This window comes from Vigna umbellata, chromosome 3, assembly GCF_029865625.1.
Source record: "Vigna umbellata cultivar VRB3 chromosome 3, Vumbellata_1.0, whole genome shotgun sequence".
In the NCBI taxonomy this organism is placed as follows: Eukaryota; Viridiplantae; Streptophyta; class Magnoliopsida; order Fabales; family Fabaceae; genus Vigna; species Vigna umbellata.
Genome location: NC_142167.1, coordinates 17,459,204 through 17,484,491, shown reverse-complemented (window position 1 = coordinate 17,484,491; position 25,288 = coordinate 17,459,204). Strand labels below are relative to the sequence as shown.

Below are 25,288 nucleotides of genomic sequence, written 5' to 3'. Positions count from 1 at the left end.
TTCCTTTCGTCCGGTCCCCACATTCTCCGTGATGTCCGCTCGGCTCTCCACGGCAGTTACTGTTCGGCCTTGGTTAGGGCGACCGAGAAAGTCTGCACTAACCCCTCACCAGTCCATGATTCTATCTAAACCCCAAACTTGCACTAAAACACCTCCAACCAGACAACGGTCAGCTACTGCCCTGCACCCAATACTCACCTCAATTCCCTTCATTCCAGCCCTCAACACATGCAATTATCATTCAACCAATTAGGCAAAGAGGAAACAGAAGCACCTAGGCCAGTTTTCGTTCAATAAAATATTTAAGACTATCCTCCAATTATTATAAACTCAAAACTAACACACACAAGCCACGACCATACTTCAAGGCATGCTTAGACTATTCAACTAATTTGGATTCATATACTTATCAAACTAGAATTTTATTTCAATAAAACAGTGAATTGATCCTGTATTGACTGCAAGCAATATTACAATATAGCAACTAAAGCACCCCTCAAACCTAACGCACCCAACATTAATTCTGCATCAAGGCAGTCAATCAAAACCTTTCCAGAATTAGGACCAGCAGGCACGTGAAATCACTCCTTAAACCAAACATCTCAGGCCAATTTCTATTACACAGAAAACAGATTGAAGTCTACTATACTAGGGATTTGGTACAAACCTGGCTGCTGCCCCTGCTCTCAGTTTTCATTCCAAGAAATAATTGCCTAACCATATATTTCATAGTATTACAAGCAGTGTATGCTCAGTTCACGTCAGCAATTCAAGTTCAACTAATTTATCATGTGATCACCCCAATTTTGACATCAACAATAGGGGAATGATGCATCCAATCAAACAACATGTGAACATACATCAGTTCAAGCCGGTGCAGTAAAACAGGAACAGCAAAGCCAATTCAGAACCAGCATTCTCAATTTTCCAGAATTAAGACCAGTTTAGCATCCCTTACATTGGTTTATCCTAGCTTTTCTTCCTCTCACGGACAAGTTCACAGAACCAGCCTATAGCTTCTCCCAGCCTTTGTCCTTGCACAGAAACAGTCCACACACCAGCCCCTTTTTTTCTCAGCCACCAACTCTCTCACGGCACACTCTAGTCTAGGTTCAAAGTACCTAGTTTATCTAATGCATAAAAAAAACTGACGAAACAAAGCTTAAAACCCTCCTAGGTCCATATCATAGGTTGAAACCCCTTTACCTTAAGTGTCATACAATCATATCAACCATTAAGCTATCAAGATTCATTTGATTATAACATGCACCACAAACTTCAGGTTTTGAACACAAGACCACCAGTTCAAGAAGGAGCTCTCACCGAGTTACACATCACTTCTAAAAAACATGACTTTTCTTATTAAATAAACATAAGCCCTGTTACAATATCACTTTAAAATGCCAAGTTTTCCCGATCTTACAATCAGTGCATCTAAGAATTATTAATTGGTTTGGTTTAAATAGTCCAGAATATAGAACTAAAGGTATCCAAAACCTACACTATTGGAGCATTGATTACTGGACGAGCTAGAAAAAAAATCAATGAATCTGAAAACAAACAAATTGAGATTCCCTCGGAAGATCAAACGCCACAAAAGAACAAGTATAGAAAGTCATTGAAGGCATAACTAAATCGCCTTGTTTCGAAGCAGTGTGAAGTGCATTAAAACCATTCCTTGCCTTAATTCCAAACAACATAAAACCAGCAAGATCCATAATATGGAATCATCTCCCTAACCATATCAACATAACCACATTCAGTAACAACATAAAACATCGTTTCACCAGCATGGTTCTGCTTTGTCAACAATGCACACAGTTCACCCCTTTCAGTGCCACTAACTGCGTCTTTCAAAACGCTCAATGGAGCCAATAACCTTGCGGTACATAGAATGTGCAATCTTTGCTATTCTGACTCCACGTAAATAACTGTTCAACTCTCTTATCGCAAACGTCTCAAACTAATATTAAAAGGCATAATTGAATGTTCCAACCACTTCTGTAACAGATTTAAGACGCTTGATCTTCCTTTCATTTTGCCACAATCAGTTCTAACTATTAGTAAAGAGAGAATCCGGTGTCTCAGTTTTGCTCATTGAACTTTGATGCAATTGGAGTGGTCGCCCAAATATGGATATTTTCTGCGTCAAGCTCTCAAGGGCCTCGTGTCTATTCGCTAGTTCCATGAGAACCTTAATTCTTCTAAACGACACATTACTCGGTTTCTGCCCCTTTTCAATCATCTCCAAGAAGCACTTCTCTGCTTCTTCCAACTTCCCCATATCACAAAGCAAGTCAAACAGCACGTCAGAAACCAAGGTATACGACCCAAAACCCTTTTCCACCATGTTCCCCCATAACTGCAGCGCCATATCCACCTTCTCATACTTTCTAAACAACCTTATCAAGAACATACAAGACTGCGTATTCGGAAGGCACCCCTCAACCATCATCCTATTGTACATGGTCCAAGAGTTATGCAAATCATTGGACCAGTAAAATACCCTAAAGAACAAATTGTAAGTAGTTGCATTCGGACTCAAACCCTTGCTCACCATCTCCTCCACCAAACCATAAGCATCACCAAGCCTCTTTGCAATGCAGAAATTCCTGATGGCAGCATTGTAGGCTGCAGCATCAGGGTAACACCCATACTCCTTCATCTCCTTCAAAACATCTCTGGCTTTATCAGGCTGCCCAATCAACCCTAACCCACCAATGATACATGTATACGTGATCACATCCGGCGACAAATCCTGTTCACGCATTTCCTCAAGCACCTTATACGCCTTCTCAATTTCCCTCCCCTTGCAGTAAACATCCACCAAACTATTGTATGTAACAACATCAGGTGTCACCCCCATTTCCTTCATCTCCTTCAAGAACCCCTCAGCATCCTCAGGGGTCTTCCACCCGGAAAGAAGAATGTTAAAAGTCTGTAAATTAGGGCGAAACTGATGCTTCAAACTATGGTAAACGTTTCTAGCATCAGTCATGCTCTTCTCCTGACACAGCGTTCTCAACAGAGCATTGAAACAATTAGTATCAAACTCAGTCACCAGCTTCCTGAACTTTCTAAACGAGTCCACCGTTTGTCGAACTGAACACACTTTGGCAATTCTGGCCAACACGACCATAACGGTGCGAGCCGTTATGGCCGTTTGGTCTTTTCGACGGCATTCGACTAAGAGGTCCCAAACGTGACCAAACATGCGGCTTCTTCCAAGAATGTAGAGCATGGTGTCGAGGGAAAACGCAGTGTGGTAAAACCCTTTCCTTCTTCCGGTGTAACGAAAAAACTCAAGCGTTTGGGAGGGGTTCCCATGGCTGAAGCGAACCCTCTTGAGAACTTGATCGATCAATTCATTGGAGAGGAAAACACCGCTTGATTTCAGGGATTGTTTCAGCTGCTCCGGCGTGGAGGTGCTGCTGAGTATGCCGAACACTTTTTGTACGTCATCGTTTTCATTGGAGCTTGAAAACCAGTGTGGAAATACGGTTGAGGGAAGAGCGCAATTCAACGGCGATTTCACTGAGAAACGCCTCACCAACATTTTTTAAATTTGTGAAGTGAAGGAAAACAAGAACTGAAACAGGTTCGGATCGCTTTATGTAATAACTATAATGGTTTGCAATTGAGCTTAAACCCAATAGCAGCCCAAATTAAAACTGCTTCAACAACACCCTTCACTGTTGTACCACACCACACCACCATATTACCACCACCCACACCACTGCTGTAAAGGAAGAAGATGGAAATGAGGACGTCACGAAGAAGAAGAGAGAAAATGCAAAAAAAAAAAAAAAAAGTATAAAAAATAAAATAATTAATTTCAAAATATATTTTGTGCGTTTTGGAAAGCTTTTTTTTAACACATCTCATATGACATTTTATATATGAATTTTCTGAAATATTTATTTTAGAAGATATTTTATATGTTCGAAAAAAATAAAAAAAATTATTTCAAAATATATTTTATATGTTTCAAAAATTATATGCTGAAATTTTTGTTTCAAAAATATTGTTTTGTAAACTTTAAAAAGTTTTTTCTGAAAAGTTTCTAAATGATATAATTTAGAAATCAATTTCCCGAAAAGGTAAAACGGTCATTTTAAAGTTTGAGGGGTGCGCGAAGAAATTGAGGGGGTGCATGAACTAAAGGCCCTTAGAACTCAATGCTACCTTTCAGTAGGCCCTATAGCTCTTGACGAAGCCGGGGTCGGAGTTCGAAATTCGGTAAAAGGTAATCGTCGACGTTGCGATGGAGAAAGATGCCACCACCGTGAACCCTTCTTCCTTCACGGTTCTTGTGTCGACTCCTTCTGGCCTTTCACCTTCACAGGTTCATTACGCTCTCAACCCTCACCATTCCCCTCAAACGCCTCTCGCTAACCAACATTTTCTGTTTTTGAAGATTTCCGTGGACTTCAGCGACGCCTACGACCGTATCCTCCACTCCGACGTCAGCTTGGAGAACACAATTTCCGAGGTGGATCGCATTCGTTTACGTTCGATTTCTTGTGCTATCGTTTCCTCTTACGCTTATCTTCTGTTTCCGTTGCGTAGATATGGGAGCAGAGGAGTCTGAAGAACAATTCACTGTTCAATGGAAAGAAGTTTAGGGTAATGAGATACTCTTACCTTCTCTCAAATTAATTCACCAAAATTGAAGTCATAACACTTGACATTGGTAATTAATAACCGTACGTGCTAGTGATATTAACATATAATTATATTAAGTTTGATTCCGTTGATAAACTTCTGAAGATATTAACTAATTACTGTTGTATTATACGGTTTTTTTGGTTCTTGTTAATGTGTATTTGCCTGGTTGATGGCCCCGTGTTCTGAGAGTATTTGGTATCTTAATACTGTTATGGTATGAATCAGTTGAACGATAGAAGCTTTAATGTTTAATAATCGATGGTGCTATATGAAGGAAAATGTGGCCCATGGAGTCATGGCATGTTTATTAATCCATGTGTATATTCCACGATATAATGCAATGATTTCAATCTCTTCATTTTAGTCCTTTATTGTTTTCATGTAATGTCATGCATCTGAGAGGTGTTATTGTAGCTAGAGTGAAGTTGGAGGCCTTGTCGTCTGAATTTGTCAAGGACTATCCCTTATAGTGCGTTATATCTTTTTCTGTTGCAATTAACACAGTATGGAGGCTGTCTTCTGGACGCAGGAGATGTATCCAACCATGAACCTCGTTTATGCCTTCACCTGGGTTTGACGGATTATAGGTGTGACCTCAGCGCTCCTCTTTTAAATGTATGTTTTCTGATTAGCATGAGTAGTGATCTTGATGGGATTATAATGATTCTATAATCTTGAACTAAAAATTAATTATAGTTTCAGCTTTCATTAGGATACTTTAATGATCTTAATGTATCTTTGTCATTGTTCATATTCATGACTGTAATATGCCTTTATTGTTGATAGGTTGAGAATAGTTTATCGTATTTGGTAAATTAGTCGGAAACTTGTGCATTTTCCAAATTAAATTTCTATATAGCAGTGATTTTGGCTGAGAAAATTTCATAGTATACATTGTGGCCGTTGACATGTTATACGCTGTACAGTTAGTTATCTTTATTGTTTGTCTGAAACTGTTGGAGGATATCTCTGCAATGCATGCTTTAAGCACACAGTTGAATCTTACTGCTGTTCTCTCCTGTATTTTTTCCTATCAGTTCTAGTTCCCTCTATTTACTAATTATTTTAAACTTGCTTCAGGACTTTTGTGGGGACAAATTTAAGTCCTTTATGGGAAAGGTTCCTGGTCCCATCAGAAGGTAAAATCATTACAATTTTTCACCCTGTTAACTCTAATAATGTTATTTTGTTGTTCCCTGTGACCTTGCACTGTTAGCTCCTGAACTTAGGCAATGTGACACCTGACTTTCAAAATGAATCTGCTTTGATTCCCATAAAATTATCAGGATGGAAGAAAGGGGAAGGGGATCAAAGTTGAGTCACGAAAATCTAAGGCGGCAGTAGGACGTCTCTCTTCTGTTTTTCTGCTTGGGTACTGTGGAGTTTCCCTTTATGTCTGAAAATATGATTCTCATTCTTCTCTACATTCCCAAGTAGAGGACATATAACTGGATCCTTTAATCATTATCTATTGGGAACTTGAGCATGTCATCACCATATAACTATCCATTTCCGTAACTGTTAGTATTAGATATCTAACTTCTTCCACAACATTCCTTTAGGAACCATAATCTTCATTTAAATCATAACTCCTTCCTCGTTTGTGCCTTCTTTTCATTTGTTGTGTTCCAATTTTAATTGGAAAAAATTGAAAAGGGTAGATCATGTATGACACATTAGTTGTTTCATGAGTTGATTGTGTTCATTAAGAAATAACTTACTAGTCACAGATGGAAGATAGAGAAGTCCATTTATGATTAGTTGTAGGAAAAGAATGTACTTATGTCATAGGAAAAGAATGTACTTATGTCATAGTTCAGATTCTCTGTATATTTGTTTTTTATCCATGGCTTTTCAGGGTCAAAGTCACAAAGTTTACTCAGCTTTTATCAAACACTGTACAGACATGTAGTTTCATCCTAGGTTTGTATGTATTGATTGTTTGATTTCATCTCTTTGGTTAAATATTATTAAACAATGATGGATGTAATTATATAGACCAAAATTGCAAAGCTGTTATGTTCCTTCTGGTTCTGCCTCCTCCTATTTCATCATTTCTTTGCTGCTGAAGTGGTATTGATTTATTTGTCATAATCTTTTACCTACATCCTTCTCCCCAGATGATTCCGTTCTTTGTCAGCACACCTCCAGCCCACTAGGAAATGGTGCAGTGGTGGAAACAAAAGACAATAAAATACTTGTATTACAACGAAGTAATAATGTTGGTGAATTTCCTGGACATTTTGTTTTCCCTGGAGGCCATCCTGAGGTATTAAATGGTGAAATGAACGTGTTAAATCCTTTTGATGCTATAGTACATTTTTTTCTATATTAAATCTGGAACGGACAGTTAGTTCTAAAATAATCTTTGATTTGATTTTTCTGTGTGATGCATTTATTTGTCATGATATCTGCTCCTCTTTTGCTTTACTATCTTGTTTTCCGCACTTTTTTACTGTATTGTATTGTCTTCTATTAAATGATTGATTCATTAGTGAATAGAAGCACGTAATTTTTCTTGTTGATAAAAATTCTGTGTAGACTTTGCTATACATTGACTTTTCTTTACTAATGATTGACAGCCTCAAGAAATTGATATAACATCTCATCAATATGTCAAGGAGTTGGCAGAATCTCTTAACATAAAGGTTTCACAGGAGATGTTTGATAGCATAGTTCGTGAAGTAGTTGAAGAAATTGGAGTGCCAGCCTCATCCCTTGTAAGTTTAATAATTCCTACTTCAAGATGACAGTGACAACACAATATGCATGTCTTTTACCTTTATAAGTTAGTGAACTTCAAAGCCTCCCACTATGCTAGCTTTGGTAGACTTTGTGACTTTTATGTTTAGGGTTTTTCGATACACCTTTTCTGTGTGTATTGATTGCAGATAAAATTCCAGATGCTTTGCTAATCTTTATCTTCTGTTTCCTTTTTCTTTTAAAATGGGGTTGAATGGGTATTAAAAGATTCAGTATCTAATTTTGATTGTTTGTCATGTAGAGCATCCCCACGTTCATTGGTATATCTCGCAGGAATTTGAATGTAAGACCGGCTGCATTTTTCTTTATCAAATGTAGTCTTGATTCAAAGGAAGTTCAGCAGTTTTATTCTAGCGCACAAGATGGCTATGAATCGACTCAGCTATATGCTGTTCCAATGGTGAATCTAAAACTTGTTCTTATTTTGTTGGCATGAAACCCGTTCTTAGTAATAATTATGTGATTATTTTCACTTTATTTTTTGGCTGTTTCCATTTAAGAACATTTGCACTATTTCGTTAGTGGCATTAGTAAGAGACACGAGCATGGCCATTATTTTTTTTTTCTTGTGCGACAGAAGGCCCATCAAAATGATTGTGGGTTCAGACTTCAGACGAAGCCCCTTGCAGCTGTAGCATGATAAAATGATGATAATGACATAGCTACATATTTAGCACTAAATGCTAGTGATATTTCTTCCTCTAGCTTATAATGGGATCTGTTGGAACAAAAATACCTGATATTTTATTCTTAGTAGCTAGTCTACTGTTTCTAAATTTAAGGCCTATATTTACAACCCCAATCTTTTAGTCTTTGAAGCATGACTCTGATTTTTAATCTCAGGTTGAAGTAGAAAATATGACTTCTAGGATGCCTGGCTGTCATCGAGGTGGATTTGCTCTCTATAAACTGATGGTTGACAACAGAAAGATTACTTGATGGAAGATTGTAGCGCTCACAGTTTTCAAACATGGTGTTGCAAGTTGTACTACATGTCTTGAAAAGGATTTTTCACTGGTGATGTAGTTTGAAGCTGACATTCCCTTTCCGCTTCTCCACCCAATCAATGAAAGAAATATGATTTAACCGAGCTCAAATCTTCCAACGGGATGATACACACGGATGATATACGTACTAATACTCCTTTTCAGTTCATACCAAATAAAATAAACTGGCAAATCTAATGCTGTTTATATTTTATAGCATATCAAGAATAATGAATAGCATTATTTCACTGACCACTGTGTAATATATTCGTTATGAGTCCACCCTCCACAAAACGTACCATTTAAGCTCAAGTGCCTTCAATTGTCAATCTGCTTATTGATGTCCGTTTAACATTGGTTACTTTCTAATTGTGCATATGTAATTTTCTGATTGGACGTATATGTGATACTTCATGGTGACTATTTTTAACTGATACTTTCTTTCATTGAGAAAATGCTGCAAATTAATTTTTAAATGATTTAATATAAATCTCTAAAGTCGAGCCCTTTTAATATCGATCTTTTTCACTGCACCAAAATTTTGCTTTTCTTTAAGACTTTTTTTCCTTTGTGGGGTTTACTTGGTGAAAAGTGTCAACTGTGATTCTTCATGCCTATCCATCGGATGGCACCGTGACCTTAGCTGATCGTTAAAAATTGTTGTAGAGCTGACTATATAAGTAGCTATAAAGTATTACAAATTCATAGTTAGGCCAAATTGTTCCAATTCACTCATACAAAACAATAAGCTTTTCAACTGGCGCAAGGGTTCACTAGCTGTGATAGGTACCAATAGGGAGGCCGTGATCTCTCAGCCAAAAGAATTTCTTACGTCAACTGTTTTGTATACTTATTGTAATTATTTTGGAAGATTTTCATAAAGTTTAATTTTGTCCAGTTTGAATGTGTATGTAATCTTACCTAATGCTTTGTAATTATGCCTACCCATCTAGTAAATTTTCCTCGTGACATGGCACGAGCACAGTTTCTGACAAAAGTTGTTCTGCTGTCTGTATTAATGGTGCGTGCGTGCGTGCGTGATAATGATATGATCAGATTCTAAGCATTATCTTCACATCAAAAACTCAGATAAAACCTAATTATCATCTTATACATCACGAAGAGTTCTATAATCGAACGAATACAGATGCTATACTTTGAAAAATACCCTATGGATTATTCTTGGGCATACTGGGAGAGTGGATCAAACTCGTATTTCAGGTCATGCACAATGTTTGTTTAAGTCAATGGTCAACGGCCGAAATATTAAAAACTGTCATCTTCCCCGGTCAACTTTGATTTCACGTCAAACCAAAACTTTAATTGATCTTTTTGGACTACACTACAAGAAGGAAATACCAAAGGCCACTATGACAAAAAAAGTCTTGTTAAATTTTTACCATCAAGAATTGATGATGAGGGTTATAGTAACAGGTCCTACTACCATTTAATATTCAACAAATTAGAGAAACCGAACTCTTCACACGCCTTTATCATACAAAAAGACTTATTCTCCATATACCCTTTAGCAGAAGAAATTTACCACATTTCTTACTACCTAACTCAACACTGTTTTGAATATTAAACTAATAACAACTAATTAACAATCGGATTTGTACTATACATACTGACATACCGACTGGTCTACGTCATTTGTATTATACATACCGATTACGGTTAACTGCATAGAAAATCAATTTTAAAAATCCCAAAATAAGTTAGACCAAACAATCTTTTACCGATTTGATGATCATTCGGTCTCTTGCACATTAAAGATTTTATCATTTGATTAAAGTAAAAATATAATTAGATAATATTATGATATAATTGGATCAATCCTAATAAAAATCCATTTCAAATCGAAGTATCTTTAATATATATATCCAGCCGTTCAAAAATGGACTATATTAAAGAAAGTGAACGAGATATTAAAGAAGAGATAAATTGAATTAAGTGAATAGGTTTAAAATTCTCGACCTACCATATAAAAAAATAGTATTACAAAAACAATATTTAATATGCACATCATTAAATTAAGAGAAACACCTCTCTCGTTTTTTTATTATCAATATTTGATGCAATTTCATAAGAAAAAAACGCACGTACTTTGAAACTAAACCAACCACATGGTTAACCCATTCATGGCACGGTGGAATATTTCTAACGACCAAATGGAGTGGACTTGCAATAATAAAATTTCTCATTCACGCGCATTCGTAAGCCACGTACCACGATTTTGTAATGTTTGCTCACTGAGGGAAAAAACAAGATTCATAATAAAAAGAACTTAATGTTTATAGGTTTTTATTTCTTTTATATGTCATTCAGTTTTTTTTTTCTTATTGAATGCGGAACTTTTAAATTTTACTTTAATCTCTAATAAAAATAAGTTCTGAAACTAAAAATTCATATTTTCACTTATTTTAATTATTCAAATTTTTAAGTTTTTCTCTTTCTCATCTTCCACCAACCCTTCTAAACAGAACATACTTGTTTTGTCTTGCTGCTGTGTTCCCTCCTGGTCAGTTGGTGCTTTTTACATTCATTTCATTCTTACAAAGATCCCATCTCCATCAAGAACATTAACACTAACATCGTCATGAAACAGATTGTTGATTTTCTTTGGATGCTTTGAGAACCATGTGATGACACTGTAGATGTAAGCTTCTTTTTATGAAATTTTGTAAGAGACACCAAGAAAAACTTACACTAACAAGTAATGAATAGGATTTATATAAAAAATTAAGAGTTAAATATGTTTTTAGTCCCTAAACTATTGGTCGTTTCTGGTTTTCGTCCCTCTTTCAAACTAAGGTACAATTTGGTCCTCATTGTTTTCGAAACGTTCGTTTTAGTCCTCGAAAACTAAATATTGTTTAAAAATTTGGTCCTCATTTAGCAACAAATGAGGATTAAAACCAAAATTTCGAGGATTACCTTAATTTGAAAGAGGGACGAAAACCAGCTAATAATTTAGGGACTAAAAATATATTTAACCCAAAAATTAATACATTGTCATTCTTAAGTTTATTTATGAACATAAGAATAAGATCGGAGTCCAATCATATAAGAATTAACATTGTTTTATATAAAAATTTTAAGATAATAAATTAATAATTTATTTCATCTTTTTATTTATAAACTTAGACTAATATTGAATTTTCAATCTTAACGTAACGCAAGAGTATTTTTACTCATATTATTTATCTTATTTATTTTTATAGAATGTGAAACTTTTAATTCATTTTTAATTTTTTTTCTTTCATTCTTTTTTGTTTCATTGACTTTTTGTTTAAATATATTGGTAGTCTTTAAAAATGTAAAGTTTTACGAAATTTTATAATCCTTATATTTAACAAACTAACGTACGTAGCTTTGTTTCATGCTAAAGCCGTGATTCACGTTTTTATGTAGTCCTTGTGTGAATTTGAACGGTGTTTGAAGAATATATGTTATTGAAATGCACTTCCCATAGAAATTTGAATTTCAAATGTCAACGCTAATAATTTTTATGTTGAAGTTTTTCAAAGAGAAAATCGATTACCGATAAGAGCAAAAGTGGCTAACTTCATCACTGAAAATGACAGACTATTTTATTCGTATAATTAATTATGTAAAAGGTTAAAATTTAAAAACACTAATACTTTCATCCAATAAGAAAAAGTATTAGTTCAAATTGTTATTTTTTAATATTTAGAAATGTTTAATTACATAGTACAATTTGTCATTCGGTAAAGTATATTTTATACTTTTGTATTACCTTTTTATTTTTCAAAATTTATTGTTTTACTTGATAAATTTCATTGAAAAGTAAAAATAATCTTATGAAATTACTTAAAAGGAAAAATATATGTTGTGAGAAGACCGAAACAAATCTCAATTTTACAGTATTAGTTTATCAATACAACATTCCACGTGCAAGAGACATATGGGACCGATAAAATATAACATTATTTGGATTTCCTTGCTCATCAAATAATAATGTTTTCGTTAGGAATAAAGTGTTTGTCGCGAATTTAGGTTTATTCATGTGTGTGAAAGTTTATAAGTAATTAAAAAATTAAACTCTTCATTATTAATTAATATTATATTTACGGTATCTTTTGTGTTCTTTTATTTAAGAATAATCTTTAATTATAATTATTATAAAAGATTTTTTATTTTTTTTACCATTATAGATGAGACAAATTTATTGTATTTAGGTGGATGTAAATTTTATCTTGCAAATTAATTTTATAATATCGAATTAAATTTAAAGTTTATCTTTTAAAGTATTATTATAATTATCTAAAAATATATTATTATAACAAATTTTATTTGTTAAACTTATCATATTATAATATATATATATAAAGATAAAACTAATTTATTTGAGAGTAAATCTTATCTTAAAAATTAAGTTAAATTTAGAATTTATCTATTAAAGTCATAAAATCTATATAATAAATTTATTATTTATTGGATATATTAATATATATATATATTTATTGAGAAAAAATGTATATACATTATTAGAATGAAATACAATGAAAATTAAAAATTTGTTGTATATATAGATTGAAAAGGGAGGGTTACCATAAGAAGTGTGAATAAAATAACTTAAGTTGAGAAACACAAGATAAGACACATGTGAGTTCATAATAACGGTTGAAAGATGGATAGTTGAGGGAATTAATATTTGGGGGACACAATAATTATGAGGGAATTTTATGCATACGGGTAGATGTCTCCTTATCTTGTGTGCAAATCCTCACAATAGATATTATTTGCGAAAATTAAGGCAATATTCTCTGCCATAATTACCTTTTTTTTTTCTTTGTCTTATCTGACATCACTTCCACTACATTTGTTCAGTCTTTGCCGGATCAAGTAATCTCTGAAAATAATAAATAATTGGATATTATTATTTTATTATTATTGTAAATTAGTGTAAAAAATAGGTAATTTGTGTCATTATATTTTTTAAAAATATAATAACTTCCAAAAATGGTAGTAGATAATTTATAGTATATAATGTACAGTGACTCTGAGTACTGCGCACTTATACAAAGAATCTTGAAGGCATTGTTTATAATTTTAAAATATAATTGAGTAACTATGAATGTAACTAAAATAGGAAATCATATTATATATTGTTATAGATTTTCTTTTATCATTTTATAAGGACAAAATAGAAATACGAGATGTATCTTCCAAAATGAAAAATTACGTTTATATATTATAATAAATTAACGCATGAAAAAGTTTATTGATGTTATAGAATGATATAATAGATCTACTTATGTTTCTAACAACTTTTCATAAATTTTAATTTATTGTATTCGGCTACTAATGGAAAAAGATTTTTTTTTCTTAATAAGTTTTGTATAAAAAGAATAACAATACTCATAGAAAGCTACACAACACTCATCGACAACATAAACATCTTACATAAATTATATATATATATATAATACATATGCTATCAAAATATATCATCAAAATTTTCTTATATAACATAAAAGCATCACTTAAGCAATGTTTAAATAAAACTGCTTCTTAAAAAATTATTTGTTTGAATAAAAGTTTTCAAATGAGAGAAATTTAATTCGAGTAGGAGTAATGATGGATCTTAATACGAGTAAAATAGTTTCAATTTCAACTTCGTTACCCACTTCATTACTTTTAACACTTCTTCCTTTGAAAGTGGGAGTAATGTTGTTAGTGAAGTGATTAAGTAAAATGTTCTATATCTTTTATTAACATAATGTAAAAGAAATATTATATAATATGCATGTAGAAAGAATAAATTTACCAACATTGTTTGAAAACGTGTGAAGAATATATTATAATCGTTTTGCATGTAGATTATATACTTTTACCAATAGGAGATTTCGGCCCTTCCAATTTTTTACATAAACAAAAATTAACATATAAGTAAACGTATTTTTCTTTAAAAAATTTAATAACTTTTATATATTTGGTCCCCAAATTTATATAGACTTATACAAAAATTTGACACCTCATTATATTTTGAAGATCAGCCACTAACTCTGATAAGCTTATATTCCACGTACATATAGTAGAAATTCATGCATAAAAGTTTAAAACAAAAAAAGAGAGAAGAAAACTAGATATACAAAGACAATAAAAACTTTCTCAAATTCTTTTAATCTCTGCTGTCTTCTAAACTTTCGTTTTTTTATAAAAGTAAAAAAATTGTAAAAAAACATTAGTATCATAGAAAATAATTGTAGAGACTTTAAGAGAGAAAAATAAATAGATATTGAAGTTTTATAAATAAAATTGAATACTTGCAGTTTTAATTTGTATATTAAATCCCTACTACATATTAAAAATAAGTTTTACAATTTGATTTATTTAATTTCTGTACTGGAATAATTTATGCATGTATTATAGTCAGATTACAAATTTTAAATCAAACTTAAAGTAAATTACTAAAAAATATATGATTGGGATTCTAAAATTGAATCAACTTTGCTTGATTGATTCTAATTTTGCCTGAATTGCACGCACCATGTGCTTCAATACCTGAAAATTTATAAAAGAATCTTGCGATGGCCATTATTGACCTAATTTTTAAATCGGTGAATTATAAAATATATAATAAAAATTAGCACGAGTCATAGGTCTTTGTTTACTTTCCAAGTTCCTCCAAAAACAGTTACTCTAGTGGACCCCACATTAAGTCAACTTAATGTAATCCTTAATCAATCACTAATCACGCTCACACAAAAATAGGAGAACCTAATTAAATTCAGGAATCAAAATAATTATAATTTTTAGTACATTATATATTTAAAATTATCATTTCTATATTATTTTTATTTTTTAAATAAAATTATGTTAGTTCTTGCTATAAAGTTACACTTATGTCCTAAAATTCATTTATTAAAAAAATTAAAAAACTAATACAAAGTATGGAACTACACTAAACTTATGATAAAAAATTACTTTCATTTGACAACTTCAAATTTTTTTTATTCTACCTACTTTTATTTTCGCCACATAATTTCTTTGGTCACTTAGATTTCAATTCTATTTATATGTGTATCTTTTGTTACTTACAATTAAGTTATATACTTCAAAATGTTATTTAGTATACATGTATGATGTTTTTATTTTCTCTTATTCGTATTTTAATTTTTTTTCACTTATATATTTTATCTAATCTTAATATTATAAATTAAGTTGATAGATGTATAAAAATAAAATAAATATTAGTTATAAAGTTGTTGTTTTTCATTATTGTTATTTTTCATTATCACCTGCAGATCATCTACTCTTTTATATATATATATATATATATATATATATATATATATATATATATATATATATATATATATATATATATATAACCATCGCAGGTAAAAAATTACCATAAAACAAAAGAAAAAGGATGAGCCAATGAAAATTTAGTAATAGCGTATAAATCAACAATATAATTAAACAATAACTAATAGTTTAATCATCACATCACATATTTTCATATACAAGTCAAAATCCCACTACATTTATCACATTTCCTCATATCTTTCATAATAATGATTTTAAAACCCATAATTATGTTTTATTTTTAACTTTAAAGTACCGATTAACGTCTAAAACCTCTCATGAGCTATAATTATAAGTTTACATAAAGACATCAATCTCTTTAAAGTATGATCAAGGTAAATTCTTTATATTTGTGAGATTCAATCATTTTCATATCCAAGCTCCAAATTATAGAAAATTTCTTCAATTCTCACAACTAGATATCTTCTTCTACATCATTAAGATACTAGCAAAGTTAGGATAGTCAGAATCTCTCCCAATTCACTACCTAACACCATATCACATCAATATAATATTTCCTCTTTAGGATTCAATACAATCAAGACATCACATTTATCAAATAATCTTAAATCATGTCATAAATATATATGTTAACTCAATCCAAACTCATCACATAGCACAAATCACCTACTATTTATTTTAAATTACATGTTAATAATTCATTGTCTATTTTATGTTGCATTAATATATAATATTTAATTACAATATTTCCATTAATTATATCAAAACTAAGAAAACAATTCCCATAACCACATATTTTCAATCAAAGATCCTTACGGTCAAAATGAATAATTATGTGTCTTGAATCAATTGTCAAAATTTTAGTTCAATCCAACAGTTAACGAAGTGGAAAACTTTATTTTACCAAGACAACTCGGTAAAAAAAGTCAAGGTGACACCAACGTCAAAAATGGTCAGTGCCATAACTCTAAAACTCATTGACTTTCGAGCACCCAATGATCCTAAAGTGGTGTCTGACACAACCACTAAAATTGTTTTATGTTCTCCATTTGGCGCCCACTGTTTTATGGTACCATCCAATGCTATGACAAATATAAAAGAGTTTGAACATGATTTAAACTGGTTCATTAGGTATATGTAAGTTATTTCAAAGCTTTCTTATGTCATATATGCTCATTTATTTTCAAAAATGTATCAAATAATCAATATCTTATATATTTTTGAGATAAAAAAATTAAATGAGATAAAAATGTATAATTTAAATATTCTTAAGGTTGAATTTCACCATCCATTAAGTTGTCACACTAACCTAATTGTTGAGATTACGTTAGGCTCATTTTAGTATGTTATCTAAATTTATATATTTTAAATTTTACTTAAATTTGAAAAGGTTGTGTCATTTATGTAATATTTTAGAACGTATAGTTATCGGTTTTTATTTAAATTATACGGTGTCTCAATCAATTTACTATAAGATGAAGTGCATACACCTTTGTTACTTCTAGTTGGAGTGTGTCAAAATAAAAATTTTATATATATATATATATATATATATATATATATATATATATATATATATATATATATATATATATGGGGTTTAGACAAAAATATCCTTATATATAATGGATTATAAGTTTTAAGGTTAAGGATAATTTAATAATTTTCATTATCAAAAAAGGAAAAAAAAAAAAAACCTGCAAACCCATGCTCACCTTTCTCATTCCTCTCAACCATTTCTCTTTCATCTCTCTTACTCCAACCTTTTCTTTGTCATTCCTACTCTAGCTCCAATTGAAAAAAATTAGAAACACTTGTCTAACCCTAGGTTGAGAGGAATGAGAGAGGTGAGTATGAGTTTGGGGTTTTTTTTTTGTAGTTTTGATAATGAAAATTATTAAAATACCCTTAACCTTAAAACTTAGAATTATATAAGGATATTTTTGTCTACTAAAACTAAAACCCGGTACACATTGCTAAAATATACCAACTAAAAAACAGGTGTACGCACGTTAGCAAACCCCTATATATATAACATCATTATTGGTCTCATTGTAGGAGGATATGACATATAACAACCATCCAATACGTGACTTCTAAACATGTCTAACCTCCATGGTATGGTATGTGACTATTGCTAGATGGCCTGACCAATTACCTATCGATTTATTAGAACTGATAGTGTAATAATTACTCTGTAATTTAGCATAATATGGTCAAAGACAAACTCATGCAAGATAAATGAGACCAAAAATATAATAAATTATATTATAAATAACAATATTATCTATGTATTTTATTTACATTATCATTAATTACATATTTAATACTTTAGTTGACATTTAACATAATCCTCGTTCATTTTACGTAGGAAGAGAATAAACACTTTAGATAATAAAAATTGTAAAATTTATAAATTGAAGTATTTGCAAAGTACCTTTTTGACTTTGTAAAAACAATATAAATAAAATAAAATATTTAATTTATTGTTTTATAAAATTAAATTAAAATTGGAATGAGTGTTTTTTTAATGACACTACAAATATTTTTATAATAGGCAAATCTTTTATTAGTAATATGTAATCTTCACAACGACACTAGCTTTTTCTTATAATTGAATCTTAAGCCTTAATGAGAACAAGTACCGTATATTTTACTTGGATCACCCATTAATTGTTACATAATCATATAGGTTGGTGGTGTTTACTTCAGAAAAAGTGAATATAATTATTGAGAATGAATTTTACAAGCTTACAATTTTAAATTTAGAAAAAAAAATAGTATTTTAGTTCTCTAACTTTTTTTTCCATTTAAGTTCAATTTAATATTTTTTAAATTTAAACTTTTCGATTTGATAAAAAAAAATATTTTTTAAGTGAAAAGAACATTTTAGCTTACTATGGATTAATGGGAAAAGTCATGTTTAAAAAGTAATAGAAAAAAGGTATCTTAAAAGATTAATATGAAAAGTTAACATTACTATAATATAGCAAACTTTTATGATAGAAACCAAAGAGAGTACCGAAATACGATAGCAAAATTTTAATGATTAAAATCAAGAAAAAAGAGTATTAATGATTAAATTAAAACTCAATAAAAGTTTTTAAAAAGGTAAAGTAGCACTAATCTGCCAAAATAAAAAACTTTAATAATGACTTGTGCTTTAGACTCTACTTAATCATTATGAAACACATTAAACTATGCTTTCTTAAGAATTAAGAATATTATACGCAATTTGTTTCTATTTTATGTAATTAACACAGATTCTTTGAATTCATGCAATAACATTCGAATAAAGGAAAGGTTGTGTTAGAAGTGATGCTTGAGATTGAGGAAATTTTTATTATGCCGAATATTTTAGACAAACTTTTAAAAAAATGGTAGGAGCAATTTCTTAAAAATTAAAATTAACTTAATTTTTTTTAATATTAGTTATTTTAAAAATATATTTTAACTTATTTGTGAATTAATCTTAACTCCTTTCAAAACGAGTTGAATTGATAAAAAAATAATTTTCTTCAGCCAAAGTGAAAAAATAAAAATTAAATAGATTGTGGATAATTTTATTGAGGTCATAAATTAGAGATGGAGGAGTCAACTGGGCAAAAACTATAGCGCGTGAAGAAAAAGCGTGGCGCACTCGCGGAAGTGGGAATTCAAATGCGCGTGGTTCTGTTAATTCCGTTTTCATTCATTGGACTCTTTCGATTTTGGTCTCGTGCATCTCTTTCACCACATTAGCCACCGCCCTTGCTGTTAGCGACTCTTTTCCCTTTTTAATTGTTCTGTTCTGAATTGTTTTTCCATCAAACAGTTTCAGTTTTTTATTCCCATCATTTCATTCATATCATTCGCAACGCTTTCTCCTTCTTCCATCGTCACTACTATGTTAAGTTGGAAGTTATCTCTGATATAGATTCGCGTAAAGTTGTTGCTTACATGTGACTTTCGTCTCTTATGTCTTAATCATTGCCATCTATTGCCTACGCCTTCTAAATATTCATCTCCTTCAACCCAATCACTTTCTCCATCTTCTTTTTTTCTCTGTCTCCAAAGTTGGTTTCTTTACATTACAGGGTGTCCAACCAAAGCTACCCTCAAATCTCAATGCTTTCTATCAAGCCCAACACAACCAGGTGAGACTGAGAACCTTCCTTCACACTCACCCATGATTACTTTTTCTTTTATCAAATTTGCACCTCTTGATTGCTTCTTATTGAAACTGCACTCCCCACACTTTCTCTCAAGCATGAAGAAAATGCAATAAGAAAAATCATAGCTTGATGCTGTGGCTTTTTTGTTTTTTGTTTTTTTTTTAACTTTTTAAGTTTGAACTCAGTTTTTTTTTTTCTGGGTGATCAGTGCAGTGATTCTGGAGTCTTGCAGGAGGGTAGAAAGTTTCTGATGTTTTGAGTTTTGTTTTTGAGTATTGATTTGGATGATCCTCTCCTTTGAGTTGCTTCAATGAGAGAGAGTTGTTTGGGATGAAAGATGCTAGTGTTGATCTGGGTTTTTGCTGGAAGGAAGAAAAGAAGGTTCTGAATTCTGATATACAGTAGTTGGAGTCAAACTGAGAGATTAATTAGGGTGGTGTGTGAATCCAAATCCAATGGAGTCACCAACTGTGCAGCCGCAAGCTGTATCAGCAAGCACGCCAAGGAAAAAAATGACAAAACAATTGACAGGTAAAAGGGATGATACCCCTTTGCATTCTGCAGCAAGAGCAGGGAATCTGAGCGTTCTGAAAGACACAGTTAGTTGCACTGAAGGGGGTGAACTGCGTGCTTTGTTGACAAAGCAGAACCATGCTGGAGAAACGGTGCTTTATGTTGCTGCTGAATATGGTTATGTTGATATAGTTAGGGAGATGATTCAATATTATGATCTTGCTGGTGCTGGAACTAAGGCAAGGAATGGTTTTGATGCACTCCACATTGCTGCCAAACAAGGCGATTTAGGTATGCCTTCAATATGACTTTATATGCTTGCTCTTTTGTGGTGTGTGATCTTCGGAGGGAATCTCAATTGTGTTTCTTTTGAGATTCCTTGAATATTTTGTCAACGGGTCACCCTGGATTGTAACCTAACTTGTAATCACTACTCGGTAGGTGTAAATTTTGGATACCCTTTTGTTCTACAATCTAGGACTATTTTGGATACCCTTTTGTTCTTAGATGTACTAATGCTAACAATAACTAGGACATCTTTGTTGAATTCAAAATCTGAATCAGTTTACTGGATTTCAGTTTAGGCCCTGGGGTAAAATAACGGGTTGTTTCATTGAATCATTGATTGAGACTCTTTGTATCTGTTATCTAATAAGAATTTGAATCTCTCTTCTACCTGTGAATGTTGGTCACTGTCGTCTTTTCTTAGTTTTTCTTATTATTTTCGTAAATGGTTAACAATTTTCTCTGTTGCAGATATTGTGAAGATCCTAATGGAGGCTCATTCTGAGTTGTCAATGACAGTGGATCCATCCAACACCACAGCCCTGCACACTGCTGCATTACAAGGGCACATTGAGATTGTAAAATTTCTATTGGAAGCAGGTAGTAGTCTGGCAACTATTGGTAGAAGTAATGGAAAAACGGCTTTGCATTCTGCAGCAAGAAATGGACATGTAGAGGTTGTGAAAGCACTTCTGGAGAAGGAGCCTGCAGTTGCAACGCGAACTGATAAGAAGGGACAGACAGCACTTCACATGGCAGTGAAGGGACAGAATCTTGAGGTGGTGGAAGAGTTGATAAAAGCTGATCCCTCAACAATAAACATGGTTGATAACAAGGGTAACACGCCACTGCATATAGCAACTAGGAAGGGCAGAGCTCAGGTAAATTAGACCATGCCTGTCACAATGAAGCTAATATTTACATAAAAACTTCATATGCAAGGTTATGATTATAAGAAATGGATTGTGATTTAGATCATGCATGTGGATAAATGTGTCCATGTGGTATCCTGCAGTTGGAACAAGAATAGTACTCTGTTAGGAATTCATGGTAGCAATCAGCTTGAATGATATTTTCCTGATCACATAAGTTGTTTCATTCTTTCGTTCTTTTAATTCAAAACGAGCTCATAATGTTTACTATAATATGAAGACGAAGGAAGTGATAGTCCAGAATATTTGTGTAATCATTTTGCAAAAGTCATTTTGAATCACACTTTTGATACCTATTATGCACTTGTTCCTGGGACAGATGAAAGATGAAGCAATAGATTTGCCTATCATTTGGTTGAAATTTACTTTATGATTGATGTTATAATATTCACTACACCGTTCAAGTTCAGATCTTTACCTAAGACCGAGGTCTCATGGTAGAATTCTTTTGAAGATTTTGGCCCTTGGCTTCTACTTTCTAAAGGGGTGAAATTAGATCTGGTTTTAACATGCTTGGCCTTTGAAAATAATGAAAGAAATACAAGGGATTTTTGAGAACATGATCTTATTTTCATGCTTAGTTTTTTGAGTTGAAGCATCAATTACCAGAAACGATGTTGAAACAATTGTAGGAATCAGTCTTGATCCAGAAGAAAGTTAATTTTAATAGTTTTTATTGGATTAATGATAGTGTCTGAACTCTTGATTTCTGTTTGTGCAGATTGTTAAGTTGCTTGTTGGACAGACAGAAACAGATTCCTTGGCAGTTAACAAGTCTGGCGAAACTGCACTAGACACTGCTGAAAAAGCTGGGAACTCTGAAGTTAAAGACATTCTACTGGAACACGGTGTTCGAAGTGCCAAAGCCTTAAAGACTCAGCCAGCAACAGCCACAGCACGTGAGTTGAAACAAACTGTGAGTGACATAAAACATGAAGTCCACCACCAGTTGGAACACACTCGCCAAACTAGAAGAGGTGTTCAAGGCATAGCTAAACGTATCAACAAAATGCATGCTGAAGGACTCAACAATGCAATAAACTCCACCACTGTGGTTGCAGTCCTCATTGCCACAGTTGCCTTTGCAGCTATTTTCACTGTCCCTGGCCAATTTGCTGATGATCCAAAAGACATTCCTCCAGCTTCCGGGATGACCATTGGTGAAGCAAACATAGCCCCACAAGCTGCATTTCTCATTTTCTTTGTCTTTGATTCCATTGCCCTCTTCATTTCTCTGGCTGTGGTGGTGGTGCAGACCTCGGTTGTGATCATAGAAAGCAAGGCAAAGAAGCAGATGATGGCCATCATTAACAAGCTGATGTGGTTGGCTTGTGTTCTAATTTCTGTGGCCTTCTTAGCACTTTCATTTGTAGTGGTGGGAAAGGATCAAAAGTGGCTTGCAATTGGAGTCACTATCATAGGGACAACTATAATGGCCACAACTTTGGGCACCATGTGTTACTGGGTTATTAGGCATCGCATTGAGGCCTCAAATTTAAGGAGCATTCGGAAATCCTCAATGGGAAGCAGGTCAAGGTCTTTTTCAGTATCAGTTATGTCAGATTCTGAGCTACTAAACAATGACCGCAAGATACTTTATGCCATATAGAATCACTAATAAAGCTTTGGTTCCTCTTTTCATTTTCTCTCTTCTTTTCTGTGCCTCACGGATTTATATCCAACTACAGTGATTATCATCACACTTTCCTGATTATCTACTCTCTTTCTCCCATCTTACTGCAACACCAACCACTAAAAACTTCACTTACTTTTACTTGATGATTCCAATTTCTCATGAACATAATATACCTTATTTGGTTAACCAGCTTAATATAACCCAGATTTCTTAAACAAGATTCTCTTAAGTGATTAATCAGGTTTTTAACCCAACTTACAGACACTATGGGTCAAATAATTAATCTCTTAAAGTTTATATGCATGATTAATGAATGTAAAGTTATTTATTATTATCCAATATAAAAGTCATGTAAATTTGTCCGTGTCCCATAATACTAAAAAGATAAAAAGAAACATAATTTTTCTTTCAGTTCATTGAACCAGGCGAGACAGTTTTCTAGTATCTTTGGTACAATGAAGTTGCAACAAACAAATAAAAAGCAAAACGACAAGATGCCCAGAAAAAACTGTCCCAATAATTGTCAGAGTGAACCGTTTGTTCTGCTATGCGACAAAATGTATGAAGACATATAAAAAGGTAAGAGAATGGTTGTTATTGGGTCTAAGCATTTCTGGATTGAATGAATGACCTGGGTTGAATCAGTCTTTATTTTTGTTTCTTTGTTCAGTAGTTTTTTCTACTATCCACAGAAAAATACATCGGTGTACTTTTTGGTTTGGACTCTCTTTTTGTCAGGTAGACATTGAAAAGGGTTTAACTGAAACTGTCATTTTAAAGAGACTTTGATGGTGAGTACAAGATATAAGAAAAAACAATTATACAGTAGTATGTCTATAAATTTGTTTAACTTTTACTCTAACCATTTTAAAATTTATATCAACAACGATTTTTAATGAGTTAAATGTATACATTTTTTGTATGTAGATAAGATACAACCATTAGACTTTTAATAATTATATATTGTTAATGTAAAAGTTTTAGAACTCTTAACCAGATAAAAAAACATGATTAATATACATTTTAAGGTAATTATTATTAAAGCCAATGACCTTCTTATGGTGATAGTTTTTCATTACTTTGTTAGGTGAAATGTCAAAAAGATTTATACCGTTAGCATATATAGTACTTTCTCATCTGAATCAACCTCTACTCATCTTTACTCATCAACGTGTTATGAGTCTGTTATTTTTTGAGGACGAGACTTTATAAGAAATACGTATGTACTTTTAGCAAAACAAATTTTACATTATCAACCGATTATAATTGACGTAATTATCATTAAATTTAGCATGCTTATCATATATGCGATTTGTAATTGAATGAAAATGTAAAAGTATTTTACTCTATAAGTGGATGCTTATTTTCATATAATCAGTTTAATTTTATATATGCTTAAAGCCCATGGACCCTTCTACTTAGGGTTCTTTCTTCTTGCACCTCCCTTTTTCCTTCCTACACCTCCAAAGCAGTGACGAAATGACAAAATTATCTCCTTCTTCTTCCTCTAGCGTGTCCAACCCCTGCAATGCTTCCCGACGTGGCCTCCGCTGCTACATGCCAAATTGAGGACGAAATTACAATTTAAAAATTATTAAAAAGTAGTTTATTCCACCAAATTACAAATACAAAAATAAGAAATTGTTAAAAATTTATGAAGATAAAGAGTATACTAAATAATCTATAGATTCATAATATTAAAAATTGTATTTTCGATTAATATCACGATAATTTTTTCCAATTTATAATAATTATCTAAAAAGTCATATTTAATTTGGTTATGGGTACAATGACGACTTACCAAGTAATAATTAGACATCGAATTCGAAAATGGTGGATAAGAAGAGTTGTGGATCAACCTCCTAACAAAGAGTGCGTTTGCTTTTACGAAAAAGTAAAAACGTCCCAAGGTCGAAGCTCTAAATCCAAATAAATGGGTCAACATAGTTAATCTAAGTCCATCTACTATCTAGATTCGAGTTCAAATCTTATTTTCTTTAATAAACTTAATTAAGAGTTAAAAAGGATTTTTATCCTTTTTGATTAAAGAGT

At 32.2% G+C, this 25,288-nt stretch overlaps 3 protein-coding genes across 5 annotated transcripts; 2 read left to right on the top strand and 1 right to left on the bottom strand.

The window, feature by feature from the left end:
- Window positions 1-1,545: 1,545 nt before the first annotated feature.
- On the bottom strand, window positions 1,546-3,790 carry LOC124843733 (Pentatricopeptide repeat (PPR) superfamily protein). Its single transcript, XM_047320544.2, has one exon. It carries the CDS (start codon window positions 3,554-3,556, stop codon window positions 2,054-2,056), a length of 1,503 nt encoding a protein of 500 aa, XP_047176500.1. The 5' UTR covers window positions 3,557-3,790; the 3' UTR covers window positions 1,546-2,053.
- A 397-nt stretch (window positions 3,791-4,187) lies between these two features.
- NUDT9 (nudix hydrolase homolog 9) lies at window positions 4,188-8,817 on the top strand. Of its 2 annotated transcripts, XM_047320540.2 has the most exons (9): window positions 4,188-4,345; window positions 4,418-4,492; window positions 4,570-4,626; window positions 5,173-5,255; window positions 5,749-5,807; window positions 6,789-6,937; window positions 7,251-7,388; window positions 7,673-7,831; window positions 8,275-8,764. In XM_047320540.2, the coding sequence occupies exons 1-9, from the start codon at window positions 4,265-4,267 to the stop codon at window positions 8,368-8,370; spliced, it is 897 nt and encodes a 298-aa protein (XP_047176496.1). In that variant the 5' UTR covers window positions 4,188-4,264; the 3' UTR covers window positions 8,371-8,764. The 2 variants fall into 2 exon arrangements, with proteins under 2 accessions (XP_047176496.1, XP_087964930.1); XM_088108804.1 differs by having other exon boundaries at window positions 4,224-4,492; window positions 8,275-8,817.
- Window positions 8,818-19,499: 10,682 nt separating this feature from the next.
- Window positions 19,500-23,241, top strand: LOC124843728 (ankyrin repeat-containing protein At5g02620-like). Of its 2 annotated transcripts, none has more exons than XM_088108793.1 (4): window positions 19,500-19,852; window positions 20,084-20,674; window positions 21,140-21,549; window positions 22,322-23,241. In XM_088108793.1, exons 2-4 carry the CDS (start codon window positions 20,326-20,328, stop codon window positions 23,207-23,209), a joined length of 1,647 nt encoding a protein of 548 aa, XP_087964919.1. In that variant the 5' UTR covers window positions 19,500-19,852; window positions 20,084-20,325; the 3' UTR covers window positions 23,210-23,241. The 2 variants fall into 2 exon arrangements, with proteins under 2 accessions (XP_087964919.1, XP_087964917.1); XM_088108791.1 differs by having other exon boundaries at window positions 20,079-20,674.
- The last annotated feature ends 2,047 nt before the right edge of the window (window positions 23,242-25,288 follow it).